At 40.3% G+C, this 14,002-nt stretch overlaps 1 protein-coding gene across 1 annotated transcript in view; it reads left to right on the top strand.

Moving 5' to 3' along the window:
- The window catches only part of IL13RA1 (interleukin 13 receptor subunit alpha 1), a 76,647-nt gene that overhangs the window by 952 nt on the left and 61,693 nt on the right, over positions 1–14,002 (top strand). Inside the window, exons 2-5 of the mRNA XM_006168286.2 lie at positions 535–555; positions 1,887–1,939; positions 3,493–3,543; positions 11,709–11,848. Coding sequence (XP_006168348.1) covers positions 535–555; positions 1,887–1,939; positions 3,493–3,543; positions 11,709–11,848 — 265 coding nt within the window. The remainder of the gene's footprint in view (positions 1–534; positions 556–1,886; positions 1,940–3,492; positions 3,544–11,708; positions 11,849–14,002) is intronic.

Here is a 14,002-nt window from a genome sequence, read left to right as displayed (position 1 = left end):
GCCGCCGCTCCTGCCCCGACTGTCGCGTGTGAGCCCACGAGGGGATGACCACCGAAGTCTGGGCGAGCGGGGAACGTGCCCGGGTTCCTGACCCGGGGCCACGAGGATCCTCATCCTCCCTAGGATGGCTGTTGAGGGTGGAAGTTGAAGGGAACCTCTGAAGATGCTCATCCCTGTAGAAAAAGGACGTGAGGGTCACAGCTCTGAGAATTTGTTTTGGTAATCCAGAGCATCATCCAGGCAGATGCCCTCTCTCGCTTGCTCCCATAAACTTTATATTTTTTAAAGAATTATTTAACTGTATTTATTCATTCGTTTATTTTAATTTGACCAGACACACACACACACACACACACACAGAGAGAGAGAGAGAGAGAGAGAGAGCGCTAGAGAAAGCCACCAGGTCCGGGACTCGAACCCACCCGGGCCGGAAATCGACCCCCAGTTGGCCATGTGGGAGTGTCCAGTATGTTAACCACCATGCCACCTGCTGGTCCCAGCTCTCATAAACTTTATATTTTGGAAACGTTTTAGGTTTAAGGAAAAGTTGCAAAGGTAATTTCGAGAGTTTCTATATATACCCTTCACCTTGTACAGCATCTTAGAATTAATGGTCCTGAAAAGTTGTAAAAAATCGAGGATTAATGATGTTTTCCTCCTCCTGATGTGCATGATCTTCTGGACATTTGGAGGACAATGCTAGCTCAAAATCTTATAGGTTTTTCTGTCACAGAATCACCTACAATTTCCTTATTGCATTTTTCCCAGTGTGTTGTGTTTTGAAACCCAAGTTCCAACAATGATGAGGAAACCTTGATGGCCTCTATTGATTTAGTCAACACAGTACATGCAGAGCCTGCTTCTGCCAGGCAGTGTTCTAGGGGCTGAGAATCTGCAGACAAGAGCAAAACAAATCAAGTCCCTACCCTCTGGAGCTAATACGCTATTGTCAGAGTCAGAGGAGGGAAAAAAGTAAAATGGATGGTGTGTCCCGCGACTGAGTGCTATAGAGAAAAACAAAGTAGGGGAGGGGTTTGCCATTGTAAATAGGGTAGAATGAGAAGACCTCACTGAAAAGGTGGCATTCCATAGAGACCTGAGAGAGGCTTGAAGTCTGTCAGTCAATAATTATTCAAGTATCTCTTTTATTTAGTACTAGACTTTGTAGGTTGACTTAAAACCTGAGAGTATGCCACATAATCCTTGTCCCCAAAGTGTAGTTCAGTTGGGGACATTTGGTTTCCATGATCATATGGGGGAAATTGCAGTCCAGAGAAGGGAAGGGACTGGCATAAGGTCACTCGGCCCCTTAGTCTCCAGATTTCCACATTGCCACTCTAGTATCCTCCTTCAGACTCCCTCCCACACACACCTGAAACAACAGCTGGCCTTCAGACAATACAGGCAACCTCCATCGTAATCAGATTTACCAGTACAGTTTATTGGTAGCTTGGTTTGTTAGAAGACAGGAACGTTTTTTCCTCATGAGAAATATTGATAGAATTGTATTAGGGTATGGTGGGTGGTGGTGGTGGAAATCCATTAGGTATCTCCAGTCAGGAGACTTGACTTTCAGTGGTTCTGACATTTACGAGTCGCAGGACTCCGGGCTAGTCATTTCCCTTCTCTTGTGCTGTAGTGCTCTCATCTGTGAAATGAGGAGGTTGAACTCTATAAATTCTGAGAGCTCCTTCAGCTCTATTCTGTGGTTACTAGCTTAGTTTAGTTGCTCAATAGCCCACATTGTGTCATGACTTAATAATAACAGCTAGCATTTATACAGTGTTTATGTCTGACAGTTTTTAAGTGCTTTTCTTGTACTGTTCCATCTAGTCTTTACAGACAACCTAATCAGTAAGTGCTGTTATTAGTCCATTTTCTTGTAGGAGGACACTGGGGCACATTGAGACTAAGGCCCTTTCCCTAAGTCCCATAGCTGGTAAAGTGGAAGAGCCAGGCTTCTCACACTACCAACCTGATTCCAAAGGCCGTGCCCTTAACCACTACACTATGTGAGGGGAGTCCTTGGTTGACAGAGGAACTGGGCGCCATCCAGGGTAGCAGGGCAGGACTAGTTGGAACCCATGAAAGTACGTACAGTCCATTTGTTAGCAGGTAGGGTGATGCTTAAGGTGCCGGACTCCCACGTGGCTGACTGCAGTTCAAGTCCTGGACAGGTGGCTTGAAACGCACACTGGACGCATGTATGTGCCTGCCCAGAATCCTGGAGAGGAGAATGGAGGAGAGAGGATTGCTATGTGGCAGTTCCCCTGGGGAGTGCTTTCTTACTTTCTGTCTCTCTGCCTCTGTCTCTCTGGCAAATGCGTGTGCCCTATAGAAAAATCTCAATAAATAAATAAATAAATAAATAAATAAATAAATAAAAAGGAAACAAATGATCATATATTGAAGACTAGCTTTATAATAGCTGGACTGAGGAGTCCAAACAGTAAGTATTGGAGGTGTTCAGAAGAAATTGGGAAGGTTGTTGGTTTTACAGGACAGGTGAAACTTGAGCTAGACCATCAAGATAGGTGGAATTTCAGGAGGTAGAAAAGTTATCCACTGGGGTTAATAGCAGGAGCAGAGACGCAGAAATGGGGAGTGAGAGTGCCCTTTTGTGGTCAGTAAGGAGTGTAGCTTGGCAGGAGGGTGTGTTGACAAAGTCGATCCAGGCAGAAGAGCTTTGTTTGCCCTAGAAGTCCAGAGTGGGGAGCAGTGAGAGGGAGATGACATTGGAGAAGAAGTGAGCAGGGAGGGTAGGAGAGCCCGTGGAGTGTGAAGCTATGCAGGAATCTAGAGTTGCAGGTCTCCACTAGAAAGATGTGTTCTTAATGCCTCCTGTCCAGGACCAGGACTTACTGGTGTTTGCCTGCCTTGTGAAGCCCCACAAAGCACATTGGTATGATTAAGGTGATTAAGAAAGATGTGGCAAGAACAGACACATGAACTGATGACTGAGTGGATGTGAGGAAAGCAGATGGATGACTCATACATGATTCTTGTGATTTCCTTAACTTTTCCCGAAACGTGCATGTCTCTGCCAGCTTCTGTGATTGGACAGGAGAGTGCAAAAGCTAGAAGCTAAGCAAAATGCCTTATACTTGAAAAGAGTGGTGGCTGTTTTAATTCTTAATTGAATAGTATACTATTCTAGGTGACCTTACAGATTTACTTGGGGTTTACAGTTTAGCTCAGAGAATTATTTGGGTTCTTTCTCCTTCCTGATCTCCTTTCTGAGGTCGGTGATCAACCTCCAAGAAATGGTTGAAATTAGCTGCCTAAGGAAAGCTTATAAGGCGAAAGGGATACTTGTTCTGTCTCAAAGGCCATGGGTTTTCAGCTTCACAGAAAATCAAAGCAACTGTTTAGGACTTTTGTCCCTTAAAGAAGAAAGAAAGCAGATACCTAACACTTTCTCTGTACAGGCACTGTTCTAAGCACTTTGCCAGTACTAAGTTATTTAATCCTCTTAATAACCCTTTGCAATAGGTTACTCTTACCATCCTCGTGTTATAGATGAGAAAACTCAGGAACGGAAAGGTTAAGAAACGTGTGCCAGCTAGTAAGTAGGAGAGCTGGGATATGAAGTCAGGCAGTCTGGCTCCAGAGACCATGCTCTTAATCACTATACTGCACTGAAATGATATATAAAGGGCTGTAAGATAACTGCAAGAAGGACAGTCACCAGCTAATTCTTTATTTTTCTGGGCATATTATACACACACACACACACGCTTCACATGTGTTCACATGTGTTCGTATACCACATATGTAAACATTTGCAGATTGTATTTACATTTCAGAGAGGTGTGTGTGTGTTTTATTTTTTTATTGTGGTAAAATACGTTTAAAGTTTACCATCTTAACCATTTTAAAAATTATTTTTATTTTATTCATTTTTATTATTATTTAAACTTGCTATAGTCATCAGAGAGAGACAGACGGAGAGAGGAGGAAAGTGAGAAAGGAAGCTGCCAGGTCTGGGACTTGAACCATAGAAGGCCATGTGGGAGTCCAGCATCCCAACCACCATACCACCTACTGGCCCCCATCGTAACCATTTTGAAGTGTTATTAAATACATTCATAATGTTGTGCAACCATCACCACCATTCATCTCCATTATGCTTATTTATAAAACTGAAACTCTGTACCCATTAAACAATAACTTCTTATTCCTCAATCTGTCTCTTTCAGTTTGATTACTCAAAGTATATCGTATAAGTGAAATCATACGGTGTTTATTTCACTTAGCGTAATACCCTCAAGGTTCATTCATTTAGCATATGTCAGAATTTCCTTCCTTTTTGAGGTTTGATAATATTTCATTGAAAGTAAGTGTATGTAACACATTTTGCATATTTCTTCATCTGTAGATGGACGCTTGGGTTGCTTCCATGTTTTAGCTATTGTGAATAATGCTGCTATGAACATTAGTGTAGGAAATATCTCTTTGAGACCCTGTTTTCAATTATGTTCGTATATACCCGGGAGTAAAATTGCTGGATCTTGGTAATTTTTTTTCCCTTTTTTTTTTTTTTTTTTTTTAGGTTTTTGCTGTAGGGCACATGTGCTCACTGGATAGAGAAAGAGACAGGGAGGGAGGGAAAGTGAGAAATCACCCCCCAGGGGGGATGGCCATGATGCAGTCCCTTCTCCTCCATTCTACTTGTGGGATTTTGAGCAAGTGCACACATGTGCCCAGCATGATTATCAAGCCACTGGGTTTGACACTTGAACTGCAGTCGGCCGTATGGGAGTCCAGTGCCTTAACCACAATACCACCTGCTGGCCCTGGTAATTCTATTTTTAATTTTTGAAAAACCCACCATACAGTTTTCCACAGTAGCTATGCCATTTTACATTTCTATCAACTGCACAAGGGTTTTAATTTCTCCTGATCCTGACCAGCACTTGTTATTTTCTTTTTTTTTTTTTTTGACAGTAGCCATCCTGATGGGTACAAAGTGATGTCTCATTGTAATTTTGATTCACATTTCCCAAAATAATGAGTGATGTTAAATATCTTCATGTGCTTATTGGCCATTTGTATATCTTCTTTAGAGAAGTAGTTACTCAAGTCCTTTGCCTATTTTTGAATCAGATTGTTTCTTTTCTTGTTGAGTTTTAGGAGTTCTTAAATATTCTAGATACTACTCCTTTATAAGATATATGATTTGTAAATATTTTTTTCCATTCTGTGGATTGCCTTTTTACTCTGTTTATATTGTCTTTTGATGTATAAATTTAAAAAATTCTCATGAAGTCTAATCTGTCATTTATTTTTCTTTTGTTACCTGTGTCTTTGGTGTTATATCCGAGAAATCATTGTTAAAAACAGTGGTATGAAGCTTTAGTCCTGTGTTTTCTTCAATGAGCTTTATAGCTTTAGGGCTTATATTTAGGTCTTTGATTGATCTTAAATTTTTTTTTTTTTTTGGAAAGGTTTTTACTATAGGGCGCATGCGCTCGCCACAAAGACAGAGACAGAGAGATAGAAAGTGAGAAATCACCTCCCAGGGGGAGTGGCCACACCGCAATCCCTTCTCCTCCATTTTCCTCTCAGGATCTTGGGCACGCACACGTGCCCAGTGTGAGTTTAAGCCACTGGGTCTGGGACTTGAACCACGGTCGACTGCCTGGGAGTTCAGCGACATAGCCATTACGCTAACTGCTGGTCCCTTGAGTTAATTTTTGTACTCGATGTTAGGTGAGGGTCCAACTTTATTCTTTTGCATGTGGATATCCAGTTTTCCTAGTACTATTTGTTGAAAAGATTGTCCTTTTCCCCATAGAGTGGTGCTCACACGTGGGAAAGATTGGGTAGAACAGAGATTCAGAAACACAAGCAGCTGCTTCTGCATTTCTTGATCCATGCAGCCCTGAGTCTAGTTGGAGCTTTTTTCAAGGGAACTTAGCGGACTGGATCTGGGCTGAAACTATCAGTCTAAAAGAATTAGGGGTAATCAGCCATGTTCCTACAAGTGATCATGGCTCCTTTGTTAAAAATCGTTTGACCATAGATGCGAGGGTTTATTTGTGGACTCTCTGTTTTATTCCATTGGTGTGTATGTCTGTTTTTATGCCAGTCCCATACTGTTTTGATTACCGTACTTTTGTAGTAAGTTTTGAAATCAGGAAGTATGAGTCTTCCAGCTTTGTTCTTCCTTTTCAAGACTGTGTTCGCTCTTTGGAGTCTCTTGAGATTCCATATGAATTTTAGGATGTGTTTTTCTTTCTCATCAAAGATGTGATTAGACTTTTGATAGAGATTGCATTAAATCTATAGATCACTTCAGATAGAATCTAGATCCTAACAGTATTAAGTCTTCTAATGTGTGAACATAGGATATTTTCATTGATTTTTGTCTTCTCTAATTTCTGTCACATATTTTGTAGTTTTCATTGTACAAACCTTTCTTCTCTTTGGTTCAGTTAATTCCTAAGTGTGTTATTCTTTTTGATGCCATTGTAAAATAGAATTATTTTCATAATTTCTTTTTTAGACTATTCATTGTTTATAGAAACACAACTTATTTTTGTGTGTTGATTTCATATCTTGCTGCATTAATTTTAACAGTATTTTGTGGAATCCTTGGAGTTTTCTGCATATAAAACCTGAGGCTAGAGGTAATATCACTAGCTCCAACTGGATGCCTTTTCCTTTTTCTTCTCTAATCATTCTGACTGGAGCTTCTTGTACCATGTTAAATAGAAGTAGGGATTTTTTTTTTACCTGTGTCTTGTTCCAATCTTAGAAGACAAGCTTTCTCTATTTCACCGCTGAATGTAATGTTTGCTGTGGGTTTTTCATATACAGAACTTATTATATTTGGTTACTGTCCTTATAGTTCTAGTTTGTTGAGTTTTTTATCATGAAAAGTTGTTGAATTTTGTCAAATGCTTTTTCTGTGTCAATTCAGATGATCATGTGTTTTCCCCTCTTCATTCTGTTACCATGGTGTATTATATAATCAAGTTTTGTGTGTCGAATCATCTTTGTATTCCAGAAATAAATCCCATTTTGTCATGGGATATAATTCTTTTTTATGCTCCTAAATTCATTTTCCTAATATTTTAATTGAGGATATGTACACCAATATTCAGGGGGTTGTAGATTTGTAGTTTTCTTGTAGTGTCTTTGCTGACTTTCATAGCAGGTAATGTGGTCCTCATAGAACAAGTTAGGAAGTATTCCCTCTTTTTCAACTTTTTGGCAAATTTTGAGAAGAATTGGTAGTAGTTCTTATTTAAATATTTGATAAATTCAACCATGAAGTCATAAGGCCCACGGCTTTTCTTTGTTGAAGATTTTTTATTACTGATTCAGTCTCCTTACTGCTTATAGGTTTACTTTACTCAGATTTTTTTTTAAGTTTGCTATAGGGTGCATGTGCTCATCAGAAAGATGAAAGAGAGAGAGAGAGAGAAAGTCCGCCCCCCCCCAGCAGGGGATGGCCATGCTGCAGTCCCTTCTCTTCCACTGTAATACCCTCTCCTCCATTCTCTTCTCAGGATTTTGGGCACACATACATACACATGTGGGATGCTATTGAAGTCACCGGCTGGGACTTGCCCTGCATAGTCAGCATGTGGGACCCAGCCACCTTAACCACTACACAGCCTGCTGACCCAGTGTATTCTGATTTTATTTGTCTTTTTAAAATTTGTCAGAGGGCAGGGCACATGTGCTTGCCAGAGAGAAAAAGACCAAGAGACAGAGAACGAGCAAGAGAAAGCACCCCCCCATGGGGTTTGCTCATACCTAAATCCCTTCTTTTCCATCTATTTGGAGACTTGTGCATGTGTACACACACACATCCAGCCTGTTTCTCATGCTGCCAGGACCAGGATTTGAACCGTGTTTGGTTATATGGGATTCTGCTCCCTTAAGCACTAGGCCATGGTGCCAGCTCCAGATTTTTATTTCTTTGTGATTTAGTTTTGTGTTTCTAGGAATTTTTCCATTTCATTTAGGTTATCCAATTGGTTAGTGTACAGCTGATCACAGTAAATCTCTTATAAACCTCTTTATTTCTGTACAATTGGAGAAACATGTCCATTTTCATTTCTGATTTTAGTTATTTCAATCTTCTCTCTTTTTCCCAAGTCCATCTAGCTTAAGATTTGTACATTTTGTTAATCTTTCCAAAAAACTGACTTAAGGGACCAGCAGTTAGTGTAATGGCTATGTTGCTGGACTCCCACGTAGTCGACCGCGGTATGAGTCCCTGACCTGGTGGCTTAAAAGTTACGCTGGGTGCGTGTGCGTGCGTGCCCAAGATCCCGAGAGGAGAATGGAGGAGAAGGGATTGTGGCGTGACCATCCCCCCAGGCGGTGATTTCTCGCTTTCTATCTCTCTGTCTCTGTCTGTCTGGCGAGCGCACACACCCTATAGCAAAAACCTCTCAAAAAAAAAAAAACTGACTTAATTTCATCGATTTTTTCTATTTTTTTGCTTCCTGTTTTATGTATCTGTGCCTTAATCTTCATTGTTTTCTTCCTTCTGATAGTTTTGGATTTGGTTAGTTCATTTCCCAATTTCTTAACTTGTTGATTTGAGATCGTTTTTGTTTTTTAGTATAAATGTTTATATTTAGGAATTTCCCCATTAGCACTGCTTTCATTGCATCCCCTAAGTTTTTAATTTTGTATGTATATTTTTCACCAAATCCAGGAAAATGTCATTCATTTTTTTTTTTACATAGTCTTTCTACTCTTTTTTTCTCTCTGTTCTTTTACTGGACCCCCACAATATATATGTTGGTCTACTGGTGGTGTCCCACAGGTCCCTTAGACTCTATTCACTTTTATGCAGTCCTTTTTTCCTCACTATTCCTCAGACTTGATCATTTCCATTTTCCCATCTTTAAGAATCTTCAAGATTGCTCATTCTTTCCTTTACTGCTCAGACCTACCTTTGGTTTCCTCTACTGAGTTTTCCTTTTCAGTTATTGTTCTTTCTAGCTCCAGAATTTCTTTTTGGTTTTCTATCTCTATAGCTCTTTCCATTTTGTTTATACAAAAATTTTCCTAATTTTCTTTGAATTATCTTTAGGCTGTTTGTTTAAAAATATTTAGTATATTTGCTATTAGATCTTTTTCAGGGGTGGTTTCTGTTCATTTCTTTTTCCCCTTTGAATGGGTCAGATTTTTCCTTGTGACTTTTATGCCTTGTGACTTTTTATTCAAAACTGGCCACTCAAATCTAGTAGTAAGCTGACTCTGGAAAGTAGACTCATGCCCCTGCCCAGGGTTGGTTTATTGTTTTTATATTTTTATATTGTTTTATATTTCTGATTGTTGTAGGCTCTGTGTTGACGGTCGGCCTGAGATGTATAAGAAAATCTTCTCAGGTCTTTTCCCTGGGTTCGTGCAATCACTTTCTAATTTTCCTTGTATATACAGATGTTTTTTTTAATGTCCCAATTTTTAATGTCTGGCTCACAAAAGGGGAAAAGGAGAAAAATGGAGGAGGGGATCACCAGTCCTTTAAATCCCCTGGAAGTCACTTCTGCTAGTAACAAAATAGGGAGGAGCAATGACAGTGGCTTCCACTCTTTTCGCACCTTGGTGATCAGAAGCAGCAGTCAGTGGTCAGAGCACAGATCCCAGTATTTGGAGGATAGGTCCTTTCTGCCCACCCCAGCTCCAGCAAGCTATATGCAGGCCGTTCCAGGAACATGTGTACAGCTGCCTGCCGTGGGGCTGCGGGATGTGTAGCTACTGTTGTGCTAAAAGCTGAAATGGACTGAAATGGATTAAAATTGACTGCAATTTACTTTGCAGGCCTTTCCATGAAAGCTTCAAGCCTTCAATAAACTGTAGAGTTCCAAAATAGAGCGGACAGACTCTGCCAGTACAGTTGTTCTCTAGGCAGGGAGACAGGTTCCTGGTGCTTCCTACTCTATCAGCTTCCCAGAAACCACGTGTGCTTTTAAATTATGGGGAATATGCAAGGAACCACTAGAAACAGAAAAGGATAGCAGATAGACCCCAAATGTCCTAAAATGCAAACCAGTTAGAAGACCTGACTAAAGATATTTCAAAACAGGTGGGAGAAAAATTAGTCCCATTTGAAATGGAGCAGGCTATTACTCTATTTCAAAACTGAAGTTTAAAAATCAATTTTGAGCGACCGGCACGTAGCATGGAGGTTAAGGCACTGTATTCCACATGGCCAGCTGTGCGGTTTGAGTCCTAGACCCGGCAGCTTGAAAATCACACCAGGTGCAAATGTGTGCATGCCTAAAATCTGGAGAGGAGAATGGAGAACAAGGAATTGTGGCATGGCTGTCCCTAAGAGTTGCTGATTATGTAAGGGGATCACTGCAGTGCAGAGCGTTAGTGTAGAGTGTCAAATTTAACTCTATCATTTGATAAATTATAACTGTAGTCCTTCATTAATTAGTGATTCAGTTTGCCACTTGAGAAGATTTGGAGGGATTATTTTTGAAATGACTTTAATAGCCTTTATTTTAGAATCATTGTTGATTTATAGAAAAGTTGCAAAGATAGGGCAGAGAGTTCCTGTATAAGCCTGTCCTCCAACAAACCCAGTTTCTGGGGGATGATTTTGATGGCCCTGGTCTCAGGAAGAGTTCTCAGGAAAGTTTGAAATGGTGTTTCAGCTTCTCCACTTTCTCTTCTCTCTTCGGATTAGTGAAAGTACCAGTTCCAGCTGTTTAGTATCAGACCTCAGGGGAGTATAAAGGGCTGCTAAATCTTTTTCTCAGTATTTCTTTGGAAAAATGACAAAAAAACAAGTATCAAGTTATGCTAGAAAACAATTAAAGATGAGCTGCTTCAGCCTACTCACGGAAGTGCTGAGATTGAACTGTTCATATTGAATGAGATGTGGATCCCGAGCATAGAGAACCCCCAGACTCCTGGAGAACAACTTGAAAATGCTAGTATTTAGTGAGTACATAGGACTTCAGAAAGTCTGTGGGAAAATGAAATTAAACTATTTATTTTGCCTTTTTTTCATAATATGCATTTTAATTTATTTTTTGAGAGACTTTTTTTTTTTTTTTTTTTGCTATAGGGTGCATGTGCTCACTGGAAAGACAGAGAGAGACAAGGAGATGAAAAGCAAGAAATTACCCCCAAGGAGGCATGGCCATGCCGCAACCCCTTCTCCTCCATTCTCCTGTTGGGATTTTGGGCACACATGTACACACACCCAGTGTGAGTTTTAAGCCACTGGGTCTGATACTTAAATTGCGGTTGGCCATGTCGTAGTCCAGCGCCTTAACCTCTATGCTACCTGTTGGCCCCCATCATATGCATTTTGATGAACTTCTTGAAGACTCTTCCTAAAATTTTCTCTGTGTTCACAGTATAGCAAATAGTTAAGAATGTGACCTTGGAGCAACATTTCCCAGGTTGCAATCCCAGCTCTGCTGTTTACTACTCATAGGATATGGGATAAGTGGCTTTCACCTCCCTGAGCTTTTGATCACCTCATCTTTAACACGAAGCTAATAGTACCCCCTATCTCAAAAGCTTTTGTGAGGAGTAAACGGATTAATATGTATTGAGTATTTAGAACCATGTCTGACTCAGCAGATGTCAGCTATGTTAACTCAGCTATTATGAATTATTCTGGGCTTCTAGGACTTGGGAGAAGGGGTTAAATGAACCATTCATTGAAAATACTGGCTGGTGCTGATACATTTATTTCTTATGCTTGATTTGAACAGAAACTCAGCCACCTGTGACCAATTTGAGTGTCTCTATCGAAAACCTCTGCACAGTCACATGGACATGGAATCCTCCTGAGGGCACCAGCCCAAATTGCAGTCTGTGGTATTTTAGTCACTTCGGCGACAAACAGGATAAGGTAAGTGTTCTGGAATATATTGCATTGATGAGGTAAAGTGAACGCTATGAATTGAAGCCAAATTCTAATCTTACTTCAAAGTGAGAACTTTCTTTTGGGTTGTGTGTATTCAGATTTCAATTGGGGAAGTTATAGACATGACTCTCGGTAAAACAACATTTAAAAGTATTTACTAATTAATTATAATTGAGAATGTTGTGATAAGATATATTATATATTTTTACTTACTGGACAATCAGTATATAATTATGCTTTTGTTATAATCTGTTTCTATATTCCTGTCCATAGCTGTATCTCCTTGACTTAAAAAGTTGTAGATAATGGGGGGGTGGGGGGCAGCAGGCAGCATGGTGGTTAATGTGCTGGACTCTCACATGGCTGACCGCTATTCGAGTCCCAGACCTGGTAGCCTGAAAATCATGCTGGGCACATGGACATGCGTGCTCAAAATCCCAAAGGAGAATAGAGGAGAAGGTATTACAGTATGTCCATTCCCCCTGGGAAGTGATTTTTCATTTTCCCTCTCACTATCCCTCTCTCTGATTCTCTCTGGGGAGCACACATTCCCTTTGGCAAAAACCTTTAAAAAAAAAGTTGTGGAAAAAATGAAATTAAAGTATGAGCTTAATTTGGGGCAAACAAATTGAAATCAGTGCATAATTTTTTAATGCACATTTTCCATAAACTTTTTTAAAAAACCCTCATTTCTATGTAATTTTCATTTTTTTTCCAGAGAATTTTTCACATTTACCATCTTACTAATCACATGCATGGATGGACGTGTAAGAACCATGTGCTATAAAAGTAAATAGCCGTATGGGAAATGAACATATATATGCTGTGGCCAGTGGGTTTGAGCAGAGAATTTTCTGGTTCCTGAAGAAAATGAGAAAATTTTTCAACCTTTTCAGTCCCATGTAGTCAACTGTTTTAAGTGAGGGTTTTTTGTTTTGTTTTGTTTTTTGTTTTTGCTATTGGACAGTTGTGCTCACCAGAGAGAGACAGAGAGAGAAATCACCCCTCAAGGGGGATGGCCATTCTGCAATCTTTTTTCCTCCACTTTCCTCTTGGGATATTGGGCACACATGCAACATATGTAGGACATGTTTTTTTTGTTTTTCTCGGAGAGGTTTTTGCTATAGGGTACATGCACTCGCCAGAAAGACAGAGAGACAGAGAGACAGAAAGCAAGAAATCACCCCCCAGGGGGGGATGGCCACACCGCAATCCCTTCTCCTCCATTCTCCTCTCAGGACTTTGGGCACGCATGCACACGTGCCTGGTGTGAGTTTAAGCCACCGGGTCTGGCACTCGAACCGTGGTCGGCTACATGGGAGTTCAGCAACATAGCCATTATGCTAACTGCTGGTCCCAACAGGACATGTTTTTCAAGCCTCTGTGTCCCAGACTTGAACCACACAGTTGGCCATGTGAGATCCAGTGCCTTAACCTCCATGCCACCTGCTGGATCTTTAAGTGAATTTTTATTAACAGGATTAGATCATTTCAGGCTCTTATGTAATCTTACTCAACTATTTGGTTATATCTTTGAACCTTCTGCTGTCTGTGTGTACGTGTATCTGTGTGTGTGTATAGAGAGAGTGGTTTGGGGTTGAATCTGTCCAAAATTTTGAAAAGTCAGAATGGGAGAGTGTACTTGGAATTAATGAATTCAAGTAACTTTGGTGGCAAAAGGGTCAGAAGTATGTCCCCACTTAATATATACTAAACCTATGTACTTGTGGCAGAAACTGAAATATTGGGCAGTATAAAAGCAGGGAGAACAACTGTGAATACCAGAGACAGTGTGGGAGGAGGGTGGGAAATGGCCGAGGGTGAGAAGGAAGGAAGCAAGGGGGCAAAAAGAATAAAAAATGTAAAAACACAAAAAAATAAGCAAATAAATAATTTTGAAAAAAAAAAAAAAAAAAAAAAAAAAAAAAAAGTAGGTTCTAGTTGGTAGCCATGGCTGGCTCAGTGGCCTGAGGTAAGTCACTTACCCTCTGTGAGGCTCAGTTTCCTTGTGTATTAAGTGGGGCCCTTTTTACTTTCCCAGTTTGCTATGACACAGAAAAGAATGTGAAAGCTTAATGCTGAGGATAGAACTGGCTCTTCATCTGGAGGGCAATTCGCTAATCTGCCTTCCTTTCCTGC

This window comes from Tupaia chinensis, unplaced genomic scaffold, assembly GCF_000334495.1.
Source record: "Tupaia chinensis unplaced genomic scaffold, TupChi_1.0 Scaffold145659_1, whole genome shotgun sequence".
In the NCBI taxonomy this organism is placed as follows: Eukaryota; Metazoa; Chordata; class Mammalia; order Scandentia; family Tupaiidae; genus Tupaia; species Tupaia belangeri.
The sequence above is the reverse complement of the archived record's forward strand: the minus strand, read 5'-3'. Positions and strand labels throughout refer to the sequence as shown.